The following is a 19,657-nucleotide window of genomic DNA, read 5'->3' as shown; positions in this document are numbered from 1 at the left end:
AGCTCTCCCTCCCTTTGTCCTCCAGCCTTCCTGCTTTCTGAGCAGAGCTGTTAACTTATGACCTCCCAGACGCTAAGTCGCGCTTGCTGTCGGAACACAGTCCGTCCGGCCCCTCCGCTTTTGCCAGCCCGACTCGGGGGCTCTGCTTGGCCGGCGAGCCGCCCCTCCGCCCCAGCTCCCTCCCGCCAGTCCGTGGAGCGCGCACCGCCTCGCCGCCCTTCCTACCCTCTTCCGTGGGCCTCTCGTCTGTGCTTGGCTCTGGAGACTCCGTTCTGCTAATCCTCTGGCGGTTTTCTGGGTTCTTTAGGCAGGTGTAGGTGGAATCTAAGTGATCAGCAGGACGCGTGGTGAGCCCAGCGTCCTCCTACGCCGCCATCTTCCGGAACTCTCCCAAGGTGCTCTTTAAAAAAAAATACCAAAAAAGTCTCAAGACTCAGATTCACTCTGTCATTGTGCCACTCTCTTCTTTGGTATTTATCTATATTCATTACAATGAGATATTACAGTTAGTTGGCTGTCAAAATTAACTGGAAATTGGAAGAAATTCTGTGGCTGCACTACCTCACGTGATTCTTTACAAACTTGCTGAGTATTTTCTCCCCACCCTTTCCCCCTCCTGTGTCTTTCCCCTCTACCCTCTCTTTCTCTGATGCCAAAAATGGATTTATCCCATTGTCTCAAACAGAGTAATTGAGTCATCTCCTCTTTTGCCTTTCCCTCATGTTACTTCCCTGGAGAGGATTTCTGTGGCCATATAATCAAAATCAACACCCTTTCCTTTCTTCACGAACTTTAATGATTACCTTCGTTATTTGTTACCTGTTTAATTTCTTTATCTCTAATTGGAATGTAAGCTCTACAGAATCAGGGGGTTTCATCTGTCTTGCTCACGACTCAATCCCCTAGAGACTTAGAATAGGGCCAGAACCACAGTAGATGCTCAATCATATTTATTGACTGATCTTGTGGCCCCTTGCTGACCACATTGTTATCAGAGTCACCTCAAAAGGCTTTTTCAAAGGACTTTTCTAGAGTAAGATCCTATGTAAGAAAAAGTATGGTAGCAGCTGTTAAGATAATAAAATATTTGCCTTTGTTACAAGAAAAAATCAATACTTCCTTAGAAGAATGAAGTGTCATAACCAAGTAAAACTTAGCCCAGAAATTTTACAATCCAACCTAAGGAACTCTATGAATATAATACTTTAGTAGCCTGAGTAAGACACCATATGATGGTTTTAGTATGTATTGAAAAAGCACTTCATAAAACCCAGGACTTATTCATAATGAAAACCTTTAAAAAAAAAACAACAAACAATACTAGGAATTATGTTTCCTTATAACTTAGGAATAGCCACTTACAGTTAAAAGCCCAAACCAGAGACTGTCTTTTTCGAAGCAGAAATAAAATCTTTTCCATGGGTCATACTGACCTACTCATACTATCTCCTGAATATCTTTCAGATCTGTCCCCAGTCCTTTAGTCCCACTCCCTCTCTTCCAGTTCAGGCTCACAGGACCCATTACCTGGGTTATTTCAGAAGTAGATCCCCAGCTTCTGTGCTGGTCCCAGACTCGTTACTCAAACTGCCACTAATGCCATCTTTCCAAAATACAAATCTGATTACGTCCCGTCCATCCAAAGACTTCAACGTTGAAGGTCCAAAGAAGGGCATGATTTGGAGTGTTCCCATGGACAGCCAGCTAGTTGGACACCTAGAGGCCCACATAAAGTAATATTTACTTGGTAAATTCTTCAGTTTCAAAAGCAATAACTGCCCTTCCAAACCCTCATTCAAGTCCCAAGTTTGCAGTGTCTGCCGACATGGGGGGCTTCACCAGGCATCATGAGGCCAACCCACTGTGACCGTACCTGAACTAGACATCAGAATTCCATCTGGAACCCTGACTTCACTCGGTCCCACCAAGCGTCACAGCTGTATCACCTCCGGCCACTACACACAACGTATGCCTCTCTGGTCATTTGTCTTCTCACGTATTCTCAACTCCATATTGCTTTCTGTTTCCTCTCCTGTTCTTACAGCTGCCCTCCCTCCTAAACTTTCCAGCTGGCAAATCCTCAGCCTTTTCTCAGACTATTTCTTTCCCTTCCTTGCCTCATCGGAAACTTAGCTCTCCCATAACCACCTCTGTAGGTCGAGGGCTCTCCTTCCCTATCCCAATGTGCTCAAAGGTGGAGTTGGCGTCATTTTCACCCCCCAAGTCATTTTCCAGCTATGAGCTCTCCTCCACCCCACTGACTTTCCTAGTTCTATCAACTTCCCAGTAATTGGTCATTCCCCAACATTTCATTCTGGGATTATAGTTTTCCTCCCTGTGTTGTTCCATCATTTTGTCTGACACTTGAATTAAGAACGGAGTAACAAGAGGGAGAGACCATGTATGTAGGTCTGGGGAATCACATTCAGGTAGAGGAAATAGCTAGTGTTAAGGTCTGAGGAAGGAGGGAAAACTGGAGTGTAGTCAAACCAGTGAGACGGGGCCAAACCACATGGGACTTGGAAAACAAGGGCCAAGAGTTTGGCTTGTGTGATTAATGTAATGTGAAAACACTGAAAGGGAGGGAAATCAATATGATTTCCATTAAAAGAAATCATTTTGTCTGTTGTGTGGGGAATGGACTGAATGGAAGCAGGAGTAGAAGCAGGGAGCCAATTGGGAAGCCACTGGGGTTCAGATAGAACCACTTTAAAGTACCATTCGTGGAAATACAGAAAAGTGGAGAGATTTAGAATATACTCTTAAGAGGATACAGGCCTTCTAATAGACCGGGAGAGGGCCAGAAGTAATAAATAATAAGGGGAGGGATCAAGGGTGATATTGCCATTTAACAATGGGACGACTGAGGAAGGAGCAGGTTTGGGACGTGACGAGAAAACCTAACTTTTGAAGTATGTGTTACGTCACCTGTGCAGAGATGTCAAGTAGAGAGTCTGGAGCTCAGTGATGCAGTCAGGACCGGAGAAATCGGGGCGGGGCGGGGGGGGGGGGGCGGTCTCGGTGGACCATCGGTAGTTATGGCACCAGATTTGGATGCAGTTGCTGAATGAGTGAACGCAGAGAAGAGGAAAAGGCCAGGGACAGAGATGGGGAGCCCTCCAATATTTAACGGTCAGAGGGGAAAGTATAGCCAGCAAAAGAGAATGAGAAGGAGCAGGGAGAATAGAGGAAGTTGAGGAGTGTGTGGTGATCTGGAAGTCAGATGATGAAACTGTTTCAAGGAGGGAGTAATCATCTGTCTCAATCCTGTTGAGGTGAGTATAATGAAAACTGAGCGCTTACTGTTAGGCACATTAAGACAAATCTCCTCGGAGACCCTGACTAAAGCCTTTTCAGTGGAGGGAGAAGGGACCAAAGTCAGAGTGGGCCGAGGAGACGCATGGAGGTGAGGAGTGGGGCATAAGCACTGAGTTTTGTCATATAGCAGAACAAATGCATATGCACTAACGAGGTCATATTCTCGAGGGAGGGTCCTCCCTGGTCCAGAGATACCACAGTGTATTTATAAGTTGATACACAAGATCTAGCAGAGAGGGGAAAAGGATGAGTTAGGTAAATTCACAGATTCAGTGTCTCTCTTGATTTTCTATTTTCTCAGTGACATAAAAGAAAAGCCACATACTCGCTTCAGCAGTACGTACACTAAAACTGGAAGGACAGAGAAAATTAGCATAGTCCCTGCATGTAAGGATGACTCACAAAGTCATGAATCACCCCATGTTTTTATAAAAATATAAATAAAAATTTTCAAAAGGTGAAGCATGAGCTGAGAATGAGGGAAAGGGCAGGGGCAGCGGAAGTGTGAAGAGACAGGGTAAAGTTTGAAATAGTTCTCTTCCCTACCGGGTTAAGTGGGAGAGAACACTGGGGCAGCAAACTGATGGTATTGTTTGCCAGGGCTGAGAGCTCACTCTGAAATCTGGGATCAGGAGGACCTATCGTCATGGCTGTGTTTGTTCCCGGCCATGTGCAGCTGCCTGAGTGCATCTGAGTAGGCAGAGAAATAGTTTATCTGCCAGATAAATGAGTGTCAAGGAGGGAAAGAGGAATGAAGGCATGAGTATGGTGACAGTCGCAGAATAAGCCTAAAAGGTGAGAATTAAGGACATGAAGAAGTAGAGGAACCAGGGAAGTTGGCAGGTTCAATGCATTGGCATATGGCAACTCCCAAAGAGAATGGCTCGAATGTGATTACATATGGAGGCCAGCGGAGCAAAAGAAGATGGCCGCTGTAATTCTCACCTAGAATTACACTGGCTTGATAATACCTTTGACTCACAGTAAAGGGGCAAATATCTCTTTTCATTATTATCACTTTCTTTTATTAACGTACCAATGTTCTTGACACTAATTTGGTCCAGACTCTGGTTCAACCATATATGCTTTGTGTGGTAGATTTGAACTGTTTTCTTCAGGGAGCATTCAAAGGTCATTATTACCCCATAGAGAATGATAATCACATGTGGGCTCCAACACCTAGGGAAGCTACAAATGGAAACTGGAAATAGCTTTGAGGGGGGAGGGGGCAGGGAATGAATAAAGCAACAAACTTTTAGCGGACATAAAATTGCGGTGAGGACAAGTTCACCTGTTTTAGCTTTGCTTTCCCCATCTAACAGAATTCTAAAAAGGTTTTTAAACCCTTCCTTTAGCATAAGGCAGTAAACATTTGAGTGTAATTTAGTGCCAGATTGCAGGAAATTTGACTTAGGAAATTCAGTCTATGGACTCATCAGGCAACTGTGCTTCTGTTTTCCAGAGACAATACGTTTCGACGTCTGCCCTCTAATCCACTCCCCAGATTTTTTAAATAATTTTTTAAGTTTACTTATTTATTTTTGAGAGAGAGACAGAGAGTGAGTGGGGGAGAGGCAGAGGACAGAGAGGATCCTAAGCAGGCTCTACACTGTCAGCAGAGCCCAATGTGGGGCTCAAACTCACAAACTATGAGATCATGACCTGAGCGAAAAACTAGAGTCAGACGCAGAACAGACTGAGCCACCCAGGTGCGCCTCTAACCCACTCCCCAGATTTAACTTCACATATTAAATGCAATCAGAATCAAATTTCCTATAAGATTTTTTTATGGCTTGTGGCAAGCTGATTCTATAATTCATATGAAAGAACAAAAAGCCAAATATTTATATGTAGTATTTAAAGCAAGGTGGGTTTTGTTCAGGAATAGGCAAAGATCAAAAGAACAAAAGAGTCCAGAAACAGACGTACATCGATATATGGGTATTTACCATGTCATAAAATTTCACATGTGTGAGAAATGGTGATGGAACGGTTTCGTCACGTTTTTAATTTACTTATTTTCTAGTTATACTCTTTTTAGTAGTTGCTCTAGAGATTACAATATGCACTTTTAATTTATCACAACAGACAAGGAGTTTATATGGAATTACTTCAGGTAAAATATAGGAACCTTGAATAAGTATGCTTTCATTGACCCGCCCACCCCCAATCTTTGTCACGCTATACTTAAATTCATATTATAAATCTCCAGATATAAAAGTGTTATAATTTTTGCTTTAGTCATATATCTTTTGAAGAAACTAAGAGGATAATAAATCATATGCACATGTATATATATGTGTATCCTTTTATATTTATTACATATTTACCATTTCTAGAACTCTTCATTCCTTCCTGTCAACCTGAGTAGCCATTTGTCACCATATTCCTTTCCTTTTGACCTGAAGAATTTCCTTTGAAGGGAATTTCTTATAGTACAGTTTGCAGATGATGATTTATCTCTGATTTTGATCATCTAAAAATGTCTTCAGGGGCGCCTGGGTGGCTCAGTCGGTTGAGCGTCTGACTTAGGTCATGATCTCATGGTTTGTGGGTTCGAGCCCCGCTTTGGGCTCTGTGCTGACAGCTCAGAGCCTGGAGCCTGCTTGGGATTCTGTGTCTCCCTCTCTCTCTGCCCTCCCTTGCTCATGCTCTTTCTTTCAAAAATAAGCATTAAAAAAAAATTGTTTTAATGCTTAAAAATGTCTTTAATCTGCCTTCACTTCTGATGAATTGTTTTTGCTGGTTAAGTTTTTCTTTTCCACACTTTAAAAATGCTACTCTTGGGGCACCTGGGTGGCTCAGTCGGTTGAACAACTGACTCTTGGCTTTGGCTCAGGTCATGATCTCACAGTTCGTGAGTTTGAACCCTGCATTGGGATCTGCACTGTCAGACTTGGGATTCTTTCTCTCCCTCTCTCTCTGCCCCTCCCCCACTCGCTCCCTCTCAAAATGAATAAAGTTAAAACAATGCTACTGTCAAATCTTCTGGCCTTCATTAATTCCCATGAGAAGTCAGTCACAACTTCCGTTGCTCTTCCCCCCACCAGTGTTTTTGAGATGTAATTGACATATATCATGTTAAGTTGTACGACATAATTTAAGTATATATTGAAAAATGATTATCACAATAAAGCTAGTTGACATCCATCACCTCACATAGTTACAAACTTTTTTTATGACTAGAAATTTTAAGAGCTACTCTCATAGCGACTTTCAAATATATAACACAGTGTTGTCAACTATAGTCTCCATGCTGCACATGACATTCCCAGAACTTATTTGTAACCGGAAGTCTGTGCCTTTGAGTATAGTTGACAATATTACATTAGTTTCAGGTGTACAACATAGTAATTAGACAAGTTTACCAATTATGCTATGCTCATCACAAAAGTAGCTACATCTGTAACCTCACAGCGGCATTACGATATCATTGACTATATTCCTTATGCCTTTCGTTCCTGTGACATTTCATAACTAGAAGTCTGTGTCTCCCATTCCCCTTCACCCATTTGCCCATTCCCCCACCCCCTCCCGTCCACAAAGCATATGTTTGTTCTTTGTATTTACAGGTCTGATTCTGCCTCTTATTTATTCATTTTTTTAGATGCCACATATGAATGAAATTATATGGTATTTATCTTTCTCAGTCTGCCTTACTTCACTTAGCTAGCATAATACCCTCTAGGTCCATCCACATTGTTACAAGTGACACAGTCCCATCATCTTTTTATGGCTGAGTGATATGCCTGTGTGTGTGTGTGTGTACATACATACATATACATATGTACCACATCTTCCTTACCCATTCATCAATCAGTGGACTCTTCCATATCTTGATTATTGTAAATGAGTCTGCAATAAACAAAGAAGTGGATAGATCCTTTCAAATTACTGTTTTCATTATCTTTGGGTAAATACCCAGTAGTTGAATTAATGGATCACATGGTATTTCTATTTTTAATTTTTTGAAATTATACTGTTTCACACACTGGCTGTTCCAATTTACATTCCCACCAACAGTGAACAAGGGTTTCTTTTTCTCTGCATTCTCACCAACACTTGTTACTTCTTGTCTTTTTTATTTTAGCCACTCTGACAATGTGATGTCTCATTGTGGTTTTCATTTGCATTTCCCTGATGATGAGTGATGTTGAGCATCTTTTCATGTGTCTGTTGGCTATCTGTAGGTCTTCTTTGGAAAAACGGTCCTCTGCACATCTTCTACTTGGATTATTTGTGTGTGTGTGTGTGTGTGTGTGTGTGTGTGTGTGTGAGAGAGAGAGAGAGAGAGGGGGGGGGGAGAGAGAGAGGGAGAGAGAGGGAGGGAGAGAGAGAGAGAGAGAGGGGGGGGAGAGAGAGAGAGGGAGAGAGAGGGAGGGAGAGAGAGAGAAAGAGAGAGAGAGTTGGCTAAGTTCTTTATATATTTGGATATTAACTTTATCAGATGTATCATTTGCAAATATCTTCTCCCACTGAGTAGGTTTTTGGCCTTTTTGTTTTGGTGGTGGTTTCCTTCACTGTGCTGCAAAAGCTTATTTTGATGTAGTCCCAATAGTTTATTTTGGGTTTTGCTTCCCTTGCCTTAGGAGACATATCTAGAAAAATGTCTCTAGGTGAATGCTAGAGAAATCACTGCCTGTTTTCTAGGAACTTTATGGGTTTAGATCTCACATTTAAGTCCTTAGTCCCTTTTGAGTTGATTTTTGTGTATGGTGTCAGAAAGTGGTCCAGTTTCATTCTTTAACATGTAGCTGTCCAGTTTTCCCAATACCATTTATTGAAGAGACTATCTTTCATTGTATATTCTTGTCTCATTGTCATAGATTATTTGACCATATAATTGTAGGTTTAATTCTGGGTTCTTTCTTCTGTTCCATTGATCTATGTGTCTATTTACATACCACTACCATACCACTTTACTACAGCTTTGCATAGTATACCTTGAAATCTGGAATTGTGATACCTCCAGTTTTGTTCTTTATTGAGGTTGCTTTCGCTCTTCAGGGTTTTTTTGCAGTTCCATGCAAATTTTAGTAATTTTTTAATTTTGTGAAAAATGCTGTTGGTATTTTGATAGGTATTGCATTGACTCTATAGATTGCTTTGTGTAATGTACATTTTAACAATGATGGGGCACCCGGGTGGCTCAGTTGGTTAAGCGACTGACTTCAGCTCAGGTTATGATTTCACGGTTCATGAGTTCGAGCTGAATGTCAGGCTCTGTGCAAACAGCTCAGAGCCTGGAGCCTGCTTCAGATTCTGTGTCTGCCTGTTTCTCTGCCCCTCCTCCACTCACATTCTTTCTCTCAAAAATAAATAAATATTTTTAAATATATATACATTTTAACAATGTTAATTCTTCAAATCTAGAAGCATGGAATATCTTTCCATTTGTTTGTGTCATCTTCAATTTCTTTCATCAATGTTTTATAGTTTTCACAGTACAGGTCTTTCACTTCTTTGGTTAACCTCCTAGGCATTGTATTCTTTTTGGTACAGTTATAAGTGTAGTTTCTTAATTTCTTTCTGTTACCTTATTAGTATATAGACATACTACTGATTTCAGAGCATTAATTTTATCTCCTTCAAATTTACTGAATTCACTTATTAGTTCTAACAGGTTTTTGATGGAGCCTTTAGGTTTTCTATGTATAGTATCACAGTCATCTTCCAATAGTGACAGTTTAACTTCTTGTTTACCAAAATGACTTGTTTACCTTTTTCTTATCTGATTGCTGTGGCTACGACTTCCAGTAGCATGTTGAATACAAGCGGCGAGAATGGACATCCTGGTCTTATTCCTAATCTTAGAGGGAAAGCTGTGTTTTTCACATTCAGTAAGATGTCAGCTGTGGGTTTTTCATATAGGTCTTTATTGTGTTGAGGTATGTTTCCTCTAAACCTACCTTGTTCAGAGTTTTTATCATGAATTGATGTTGAATTGTATCAGATGCTTTTTCTGCATCTGTTGAGATGATCATATGATTTGTATCCTTTGTTTTGGTGATGTGACGTACCACATGGTTGATTTGTAAATACTGAACCATCCTTGTATCCCCAGAATAAATCCCACTTGATTGTGGTGAATGATCCTTTTAATGTATTGTTGGATTCAGCTTGCTAATATTTTGTTGAGTTTTGCATCTATGTTTATCAGGGATCTTGGCCTATAGTTTTCTTTTTTTTGTGGTGTCTTTGTCTGGTTTTGGTATCAGGGCAATGCTGGCTTCACAGAATGCATATGGAACCTTTCCTTCCTCTTCTATTGTTTGAATCATTTAGGAGAATAGGTTTTAACTCTTCTTTAAATGTCTGGTAGAATTTACCTATGAAGCCATCTGTTCCTGGACTTTTATTTTTCTGTTAGTTTTTTTTTTTTTAATTACTGATTCAGTTTCATTACTAGTAATCAACCTATTCAGATTTATTTCTTCTTGATTCAGTTTCAGAAGATTGTATGTTTCCAGGAATTTATCCATTTCTTCAAGGTTGTCCCATTTGTTGGCATAGGTTTATCTTTTCAAAGAACTAGCTCTTGGTTTCATTGATTTTTTTTTTTTTTCTGTCTCTTATGTCATTTATTTCTGCTCTGATCTTTACCATTTCCTTCCTTTTACATCATTTTACCTTGGGCTTTGTTCTTCTTTTTTAAGTTCCCTTAGATACAAGTTTAGATTGTTTGAGCTTTTTCTTGTTTCTTGAGGTAGGCCTGTATCACTACATATTTTCCTCTGAGAACTGCCTTTGCTGTGTCCCAAGATTTTGTTGTGTTTTCATTTTCATTTGTCTCTACATATTCTGATTTCTTCATTGCTTTGTTGACCCATTGGTTGTTCAGTATCATGTTGTTTAGCCTCCATGTGTTTTTTCCCCTATTTTTTTCTTGTGATTTATTTCCAGTTTCATACTCTACGGTCAGAAAAGATGCATGGCATGACTTCAGTCTTCTTAAATACTAATTATATAGTTGTTCTCCTGTACATCATGTGTCATTTTTCTCAGGCTACTTTCAAGATTTCTTCGGCTTTCAGCAGTTTGACCATGATGTATGCCTGGGAAATCTACTTCATGTTTATCCAGCCTGAGGTTCACTGAACTTCATGGATCACTTCCAGCTGCAGTTTTTAAGAGTAATCTCTCCTCTGGCTTGCATATGCTCTGGTAAACTTTCCAGTGTCTTAAAAAAAAAAAAAGTTTTTAATGTTTGCTCCAGATTTAGTCATTGCTATCTGTGGAAGGATTTACACAACCAACTCACTCGACCACCAGTAAATTCCCTCTTACTATTAGGTTTAGAAAAAAAGGCAAAGGGGCGCCTGGGTGGCTCAGTCAGTTAAGCGTCAGACTTTGGCTCAGGTCATGATCTCATTGTTCATGAGTTCAAGCCCTGCATCGGGCTCTGTGCTGACCACTCAGAGCCTGGAGCTTGCTTCAGATTCTGAGTCTCCTTCTCTCTCTCGACCCCTCCCTGGCTCTGTCTCTCAAAAATAAATATTTTTAAAAAGGTTAAAAAAAAAAGAAAAAAGGAAAGAAAAGGTAAATATGTACGTCACACATTCACAAAAACAAATCTCTATAAATTGGGACTCACTAAAAAGCAAACACCTTTATCTTCTATCACTGTGGTATTTAGCCAGCAAGAGAACTTGGAGAGAGCAGTGAAGGATAAAAGCTAGAATGCAGTGTATAGAAAATGGGTTTGATCGTCAAATATTTTCTTCTTGGGAATGATGTTTGACAGTTTGCGCCTGATGGATTTTTTGGAGGGGGCAACATCTTCCTGTGTGCTCTTTGTGACTATGCAGATGTCATATGAATAGCATGTTGTATGTAAATTATCACTGAGCATACTTAGTGTGCTTGAAGGGAGAACATAGTCTTTGGGGCTCACAAGTGTACTCTGATTGCAAATGTGGAAGAAGTTACAGCTATTCTTGTACGTTGATAAGTTCTAAAAACTGTGCCCATCCAGAATAAGGGCTATAAGGTAGAAGGGAGGAGAGAAAAAAGGAAATCATATTGAAACATAATTCAACTGTGGAAGCTAAAACATGAGGGAAATGCGTTATATCCTTTAGATCTCAGAGCTCTGGGAATGCCTACTCAGGAGATATACCCTTCCTTCTTCCCTTCCCTCCCTGTCCCACCCCCCTCCTCCCTTATTTCCAGCTCTGCAGACTAAAGGGCAACCGTCTGCCTGGGCACAGACCCATGACATCAAACATCATGTCACAGGAAGAAGACTTTTACACCATTACTGGGAAAAAGAATTTAGTTTGGGTAAAACTAAAAACTGGGGTTTTTGTGTTTGTTCTTTTCCTTTGTGGAAGGAAAAAGGAGTGGAATACATGAAGAAAATCATCCATTCTCCATGTCCCAAAGCAAGACACCTACAATTTGCAGCTGCCTACAACCTTGGAAGAGCTTATTATGAAGGGGAAGGTGTCAAACGATCAGATGAGGAAGCTGAAAGGTAGGCTTACCTGAAAACAAGTGTTTTGTTTTTTTTTTTCTTTTTAATCAAATGCTGACACAAAGAGTAACTTGCCCTTTTTTCTTTTAGACTGTGGCTTTTTGCTGCAGACAATGGAAATCCAAAAGCTAGTGTGAAAGCTCAAAGTATCCTGGGATTATATTATTCCACAAAAGAACCCAAAGAATTAGAAAAGGTAACACTGATCTATTTGTTTTTAACGCCAGCACCACGCATAGATTAATATTTATTTCAGAAATTAATAATAATTTCTTTTTTGAAGGGAGGGCGGTAAAGAATGAGTGTCTAATTTTAAAGATCTCTTTCATTTCTTTAAAGTGTAAAGAAAGTTTACAGTTTGGGATCTCAAAGCTCATTTTACCCTTTACTCATGTATGGTCTACCTTTTCCCTACCTCTACCAAAGGATTCCACGGATGTGAGAGCACTTTCTACACTATAAAAAGCCACACGTACAAAATATTTTATACCATGAAAGCTGAGAGAGTCCTAAAATATGTCACAAATCCTATTATGTGAATAAATTAATTTGTTCTGAGAAAGTAATGACGCTAGTAAGTAAAATACACACACACGAAAATGAGTTAAAAATTAAATCCATTTACGACTTTTGCATAAATACAATCTCTTTAATCATCAATGATTGAAACATTTTCCAAGAAATCGTACGGGTTGGAGGAAACGTAAGGCCAAGTGCTACTTGTAAGAGGCATGAAGAACAAACTGACAAGAAACACCAACCGAACAAGACCCTCTTTGGATAACTAAGCAGCCACTTGGAAATAATTTTTTGAACTAATTCAAAGTCACCGTACCTGAGTACTGAGCAAATGGGCTTGCAACCACATGCAGCTTTTATCTCGGCTGCCTGGGATCGACAGGTGCCACCTCGGAGATCTCAGCATCAGCAGCTCTCCTCTCCCTGCTGGGCCTCATTGCAGTGTGTCTCAGAGCCTAGCAGACTCTTAGTTCCTACCTCCTACCTTCCTGATCCTTCCTCGGGAAACATCAGAAAATCTTGAATCCTATGACAGCTGAACTGGCTAGGCTGTGACCTCTAACCTCTCTTTTGGATATGTGAAACTGGCGCTCACCTGAAACACACACAAGGTGCTAAAACTGTTTCCTAGAGATAAGTTATGCACACTACCTCATAATTAGAGATTTTTTTCTTTCTTTCCGGTATTCCCTTATAATTTTGCCTGGTGGGTAACAAAGATGAAATTGTGCTTTTTCTTAGGCATTTTATTGGCATTCCGAAGCGTGTGGCAATGGAAATCTGGAGTCCCAGTGTGCACTTGGGCTGATGTATTTTTACGGACAAGGCATCCGCCAGGACCCTGAAGCTGCCTTGCAGTGCTTAAGGGAAGCGGCAGAACGTGGAAACGTCTATGCTCAAGGGAATCTCGTGGAGTATTACTATAAGATGAAATTTTTTACTAAGTGTGCTACATTTTCCAAAAGGTAAATAAGCTGGATAAAAGTATTTCCAAAACCTCCTCCCAGATGTTCTATGCCAGGTCTGTTCAATAGAACTTGCTACAATATTGGAAATGACGGCTAGTGAGCACTTGAAATGTGGCAAGTGCAACTGACGACTCACCTGTTACATTTCATTAGATTTTGGAATAGTCTAATTCTGTGCTATCAGTCTTCAGGATTTCAGTGTTATTCACTCTATGTACCAGCTGATGATCTTAATCACGTTTGACTTTTGGGGGCATGAATTTCCTTTTTTATAAAGAAGAAAATACTTCCATAGGATTACTAACATAGTGTATATAAAGTACTTAACATAGCTTAGCACATCAGAAATGCTTATTAAATATGTTTTAATTTCTTCATAGACTCTTCAGCCACATGTTCTATGACTGCACAATTGCAAGATAGCTTGATAAAGATTGTAAAATGAGAATGGTTAAGAGATGCCAATATTAACACCTTATAAAATATATGGAGATTCTCTTCTCTGAGCCCATGTACTTTCCCCACATTTATTTACTCAATGTACAAAAGCAATATACCAGGAAAAACAGACGTGGATGTCCCCTAGAGAGGCTGTAAGGCCATGCTGATGTATTTCCCTCCCAATAATGCCTGACAGAGCCCCTGGGACCCCCTCTTCCCTCACCCAGTGTGGGGCAGTCATCCACTATGTTGCCTGAAGGACTCGGTTCCACCCTCTACCCAACATCATGGCTCCCAGGGAGCAGGTCACTTACAAGTGTGGTCCCCAAAGTCCCTAAAGTCTAAGTGCCCATCTGGTTAAAACCAAGACTTTAAAATCTGTCAAACTTTCCATTACTGTCCACATTCCTATTCCTCATAATATCACAGGTGACATGAGGTTAAGTAGATCCCATTTTCACACAACCCTCTAGACTTGTGTCAGGGTTATGAAGGAGGACTTTTTTTGCCCACTTTTTAACAAAGATAGATGTGTAAGTTTCTTGATATGTTTTCTGATCCTATGTGACTGAAGTCCAAATTTAAGGTCAATGTTTGAATAAATGATTCAAAGAAATAGAAAATGCTTTTTCCCCATTGTTTAAATCTGCAAGGTGTTATTAAGTTTAAAATACTATTATTATGAGATACCTGGGTGGCTCAGTTGGTTAAGCATCCAACTTCGGCTCAGGTCATGATCTCACAGTTTGTGGGTTTGAGCCCCACGTCAGGCCCTGTGCTGACAGCTCAGGGCCTAGAGCCTGCTTCGGATTCTGTGTCTCCCTCTCTCTTTGCCCCTCCCCCACTCACACTGTCTCTCCCTCAAAAATAAATATTAAAATAATTTTTTTTTAATATTATTACTATAAGGAAATAAACTTTTGTGTTTTCTAGTGGTTATTAAGTCTGACTGATAAGTATGATTATAGAGAAGCTGTGAAGGAAACTCTTTGTTAGCTCCTCTTCCCTTGGTTTTAACTGGCGGTTTTATTTACCCTTCACCACAAAACAAATACCACAAACAACTTAGTTCTCAAACAGGTGGAAATAGGGAAGTTACTTTGGGCACCACTTCTGAACATGCGATTTGTAAAAATGTAAACTAGAACTCATGTCCTTTTTAACTTCACAATTAAATGTCGCCACAGGATTGCTGACTACGATGAAGTTCATGACATCCCTACGATAGCCCGGGTCACAGACTGTCTCCCAGAATTCATCACCAGAGGCATGGCCATGGCATCTTTCTACCACGCCCGATGTCTTCATCTTGGCTTGGGGGTCACAAAGGATGAAGCGACAGCGAAACACTACTATTCTAAAGTAAGGAAGCCTGAGCACAAACAACATTGACTCAAATAGAAATTTCTGAGTTTTTAGTTAAGACTTGAACATCTTTATGGATTAGTATTTTTCTTACTTAATTATTGCACAGATAATCTGTCTAGGAGAGGTTGTCAGACACGTGGATTATTTGCAGACAGTTCTGCCAGATTCCTATTAGCATAATTAAACTCAGATGATAAAAGTTCCATTTTGATGCAAATTATACTCTCTCACTCTGCCACCCTCTGGAGCCTAAGGGCCAGCACCAAGACCTTATAGCCAGAGTATTCATGCCTCCTTCTAACCAGAAGTATGAACCTATTCTCATTCTAGTACCTTAATGAAATAGAATAAATAAACTTAAAAAAAAAAAAAAACCTGAGAGAGAGAGAGAGAGAGAGAGAGAGAGAGAGAGAGAGCGAGCAAGCATGCAAGCAGGGGAGGGGCAGAAAGAGAGGGAGAGAGAGAATCCCAAGCTGAGAGTACAGAGCCTGACGCGGGGCTCGAACTCACGAACTGTGAGATCATGACCTGAGCCAAAACCAAGAGTTGGACACTTAACCAACTGAGCCACCCAGGCACTCTGAAATCTAGTTTTTAAAATTTTTTCTTTATGCATGACATCAACCACACTTTCTGCACACTACCCAAACTCAATCATGAGTTTGAGGTGATCAGTTGAAGTAAGACTTTCCTTGTTTTAATCCATTTGGATTAGCTCCCAAATAGATTTCACCTCTAAAATCAAGCAACTTAGAAAGTGGGAAGGGAGTGAGAAAGGGGGGAAATCATCATGAACAGTACCTGCAAGTAAAGTTTTAAAAAAATAAACACACACACACACACAACTGCATGTCTTAGGTCGATGACATCCATGAAGTCCAAAGTAGAATTATACCTTATTAAAACTTATAAAGCAATTCATGGGGTGCACAAATTGTTTAGCTGGAGCAGGTGAACAAGGCAAGGAACAATTTTCCGAGTCCTCTGCCTGAATCTGACCATTTAACAGCAGTGGTTCTCAACCTTCTCTGCGTATTAAAACCACCTGGGTATTTTTAACAAATTCCAAAGCCCAAGTCTTATTTCAGAACAATTAAATCATGTTCTCTGAGAGTGCAACCCAAGTGTATTTGCTGAAAGCTCTCCCGAGGACTCCAATGTTCAGGCAACTTTTGGAACCCCTAAATTAATTTGTTTGAAATTAAAATTTCCACAGCATTAAGCCCATATCAACACATAAATATAGGAACACAGCACACAAATTCAACTGAGATATTTACCATTACACCATTCTGTTAGTGTGAAAAATCGTTGTCTTCAACTTTTTACAAAATCTAAATGTTCTCTGTATTATACTGATTTCCAAACAAAGTCAATTTCAAATTCTGTGTTATCCTTCATGTCTTTTCCAAATAAACAGAAGCAGAGAAAACTCTGGGTCAACAAAATCCTGAAATGTGGTATATGTTCATCCTAAATAAAACACCGAAACAAACAGACTGCAACCTTAAAAGTGTTTTTCCCAAGATGGGAGAAAATATCCCCAGTATTCAATTTTGGCCATTGTCTTTTACAGGAAATGCTTTTAACAAGGGAGAAGATTCCAAAGTAGTAGGCCAGTGAAGGGTCTGGAATCCTGTCCCATGAGCATAAATTGAGTATTTTATTTAGAAACAAAAGGACAGGAGTCCAGACAGTCGTCTTCACCAGACTGAAAGGCTGTCCTACAGAAAAGGAACAGCAGGGAGGGGAGCAGAATGATAGCCAATGGCAGTGTGTTAGGCAGGGGGAAAAGATAAGGCCCTGGCTGGTGTGGAGACAGGGGGCCTACAGTCAGGAGACCCACACTTGCTCTCAGCTCTGCCACCGACAGGATGGTGACTGCCAACCACCTTGCCCCCCAGGATCTCCATGAAACCGGCTTTACATATTCTCCTAGGACCTTTACTGCTTCTAATGCATATGGAAGGAAACTTAAGCTGAGTACAAAGCAGGATCTTCTAATACAACTGTTTGGAAAATAAACAAAAACAAAAGGTTTCCTATAAGATGGTGACTTAGTAACCAAGCAACTAGTGAGCAATCTAGTGAGCAACCGTCATGGGTACTGAAGGGACACTTACTGCATGGAGTGCGGTCTGGATGAGATGATGATCGCGGATGTCTCTTCCAGATTCCTGACGTTCTATGTAATTATATGCACTGTTACTTAACGCTATTTATCATAACAAAATGTTACTTCAAAGTACGATTCTCATAGATGCTGCTATTCATATAATAAGATAATAGCGAGTTTGAGGCCAAACGTTAATGCTTTCCATGTTACTTATTTTAATAATTCCTAACATAGAATGCTACCATTAAATTCCCTTTATTCTTGGCACTGATAAAATTTTCTCTTTCAAGTGCCAATAGCATGGTAATTTTCAGGGTGATCTGTTCTGCAGAGGCTAATTTGAACTTCCTTAATCAAGAAATCAAAACAGAAATGAATCTTAAGAAATCACCTTAAAATCATTGTACTTCTTAAAAAAAAAAAAAACTTTTTAAAAGGAAGAAAAAAAGAAAGACCCAACAATTCAAAATGTATCTAAATATAACTGACTCTCTCTCTCTCTCTCTCTGATTTTAAGGCGTGCCGTCTGAACCCTGCATTGGCAGATGAACTTCACTGTTTACTTATACATCAAAGAATTTAGATCATAATGCGTTTCAACAAAGACCATCAACCCTGGCACCTTAGAACGGTGTGTGTTTTTATAGTCGCTACGCTGTTTGGTTATTTTCTGCATCCCAAGTTACAATATCCTGGGTATTCTGATGACATGTTACCTTTGTTCTTACATCTGTAATTTTATAACTCAAAACCTTAGGTATAGGATCTGATTGCTAAATGAGTCCTTAAAGATCCAGCTCTTTGCCTACAGACTGGCCTAGATCATATCAAATAGAGAAAAACACTCCCTAAAGAAAATTATCTTTTTTTTTTTTTTAAGACGGAGTGTCTAAAAGACTTAGTGCAGTCTTAGCTTTAATAACTTCAAAAGTATAAATGCTACAAACTTATAAAAAAAAACATTGAAAGCTTAACTCTTTAAAATTTCTTTGACCCTCACTTAGTTTTGTGAATTTTGGATTAATTTTAATTTGTTGTTTTCCATTAAAAATTTTTAAATTTAAGGGGCACTTGGGTGGCTCAGTCAGTTAAGCATCTGACTTCAGCTCAGGTCATGATCTCGCGGTTTGTGAGTTTGAGCCCTGCATCAAGCTCTGTGCTGACAGCTCAGAGCCTGGAGCCTGCTTCAGATTGTGTCTCCCTCTCTCTCTGACCCTCCCCTGCTTGCATGCGCTCTCTCTCTCTCTCTCACAAATAAATAAACATTAAAAAATCTTTAAGATTCATAAAACTATTAAAAAGAATTTAAAGAAACTTTCAAATAATGTTCTTTAATTGTGTAGCATTTATACTTCCAAAGCAATTAAAGCTAAGACTGTACTAAGTCTTTTGGGACATCTTGTCTTCTTAAAAGAAATTCTTTTAAATAGTTGGCTAATTTATTATAAACTTCAAAAAAAGCAGGTTTAAGAAACTGCTTAGAATCTTCCCTTAAAGATCTTAATGAATAAGACAACTGCTATATTCCCGATAAGATAATCAGTTAAGAGAGATGTTTCTTTGTGCTTAGACTCATCTGCTAGATTAAAAAAACCTTACGATTCATTTCAAAGCAAAGTAAAATGTGAAAAAAATTTCAAATCATCTCTCAATATAAGAACTGAATCTAAATATGTTAAAATTTTTAATTAGGCTTTCCTTGCATTAATGAGGTCCATAAAGATAAAAGTTGATAATACAAATAATAGGATCCACGTGGAGAAGACTGTATAGCAATACATGTCTGAAACAGATACACTGAAAACAATGTCTTAAAGATACCTTATCAACACCTTCCTGTAAGCATACACTGATGTGGCTTTATTTTATAAATCACTACCATCCTTTCCGAAAGTGGGTTTAAACAGGATCTCATCTTAGTACAATTAATCCGTAGGCATCAGGCACTAAAGAAGTATGTATGGTAGAAAAGTACTTGCTCTTGTCTCATGTTCCGCTTTGTCTATGTTACTTGTACTTCATTTTGCCACTCTATAAAAAGGAAAGCAATTTCAACAGACTTAGGTCTGTGAGATGCCCTCAACGATCACATACTTCTCTCTTAAATCTCTTAAGACGGATAAACTTAAACCATTCCTGAAAACTAATCCTTTTCTTTTAAATTCTCTACCGAAGACTCCCTCATTTCCTCCAGGAACGTGACTCAATACATCAAACCCTTTGTGAGATTTCACACTACCTAGCTTACATCTCTTCTACAATATAAGCCCACTTGCTCTGCTCCTAATACCATCCATACATGGTATTCCTTCAACCACTGGAAGATCTAAATCCCCAACCAGTATTCTTTTCTCCACACTTAATCCAGTCCCTTAAGCCTGTAAGAATCCTGAAAGTGGAATGTAATAAGGCAGTGCTTGTTGGTTTTAACGGCACACTTGATAGATAAGC

At 39.6% G+C, this 19,657-nt stretch overlaps 1 protein-coding gene, 1 long non-coding RNA gene and 1 other non-coding gene across 12 annotated transcripts in view; 2 read left to right on the top strand and 1 right to left on the bottom strand.

The window, feature by feature from the left end:
- Window positions 1-19,657, top strand: part of LRP2BP (LRP2 binding protein) — a 44,566-nt gene that overhangs the window by 21,479 nt on the left and 3,430 nt on the right. For 9 of the 10 annotated variants that reach the window (XM_058723413.1, XM_058723422.1, XM_058723421.1 and 6 more), the window contains 5 exons: window positions 11,652-11,794; window positions 11,885-11,990; window positions 13,055-13,278; window positions 14,910-15,084; window positions 17,724-17,837. In XM_058723413.1, the coding sequence (XP_058579396.1) occupies window positions 11,652-11,794; window positions 11,885-11,990; window positions 13,055-13,278; window positions 14,910-15,084; window positions 17,724-17,789 (714 nt within the window). In that variant the 3' untranslated portion in view covers window positions 17,790-17,837. The remainder of the gene's footprint in view (window positions 1-11,651; window positions 11,795-11,884; window positions 11,991-13,054; window positions 13,279-14,909; window positions 15,085-17,723; window positions 17,838-19,657) is intronic. The other variant, XM_058723420.1, reaches the window with a different exon arrangement.
- On the bottom strand, window positions 396-17,730 carry LOC131508130 (uncharacterized). Its single transcript, XR_009259847.1, has 3 exons — window positions 17,214-17,730; window positions 16,371-16,563; window positions 396-1,716 (listed from the first exon to the last, which is right to left on the bottom strand). It is a non-coding gene; the product is annotated as an uncharacterized LOC131508130 (long non-coding RNA).
- LOC131508219 (U6 spliceosomal RNA) lies at window positions 3,640-3,746 on the top strand. Its single transcript, XR_009259927.1, has one exon. It is a non-coding gene; the product is annotated as a U6 spliceosomal RNA (small nuclear RNA).

The sequence above is a fragment of the Neofelis nebulosa genome, chromosome 3 (assembly GCF_028018385.1).
Source record: "Neofelis nebulosa isolate mNeoNeb1 chromosome 3, mNeoNeb1.pri, whole genome shotgun sequence".
NCBI lineage: Eukaryota > Metazoa > Chordata > Mammalia > Carnivora > Felidae > Neofelis > Neofelis nebulosa.
Note: the sequence above shows the minus strand (reverse complement) of the source record. Positions and strands in the feature narration are given on the sequence as shown.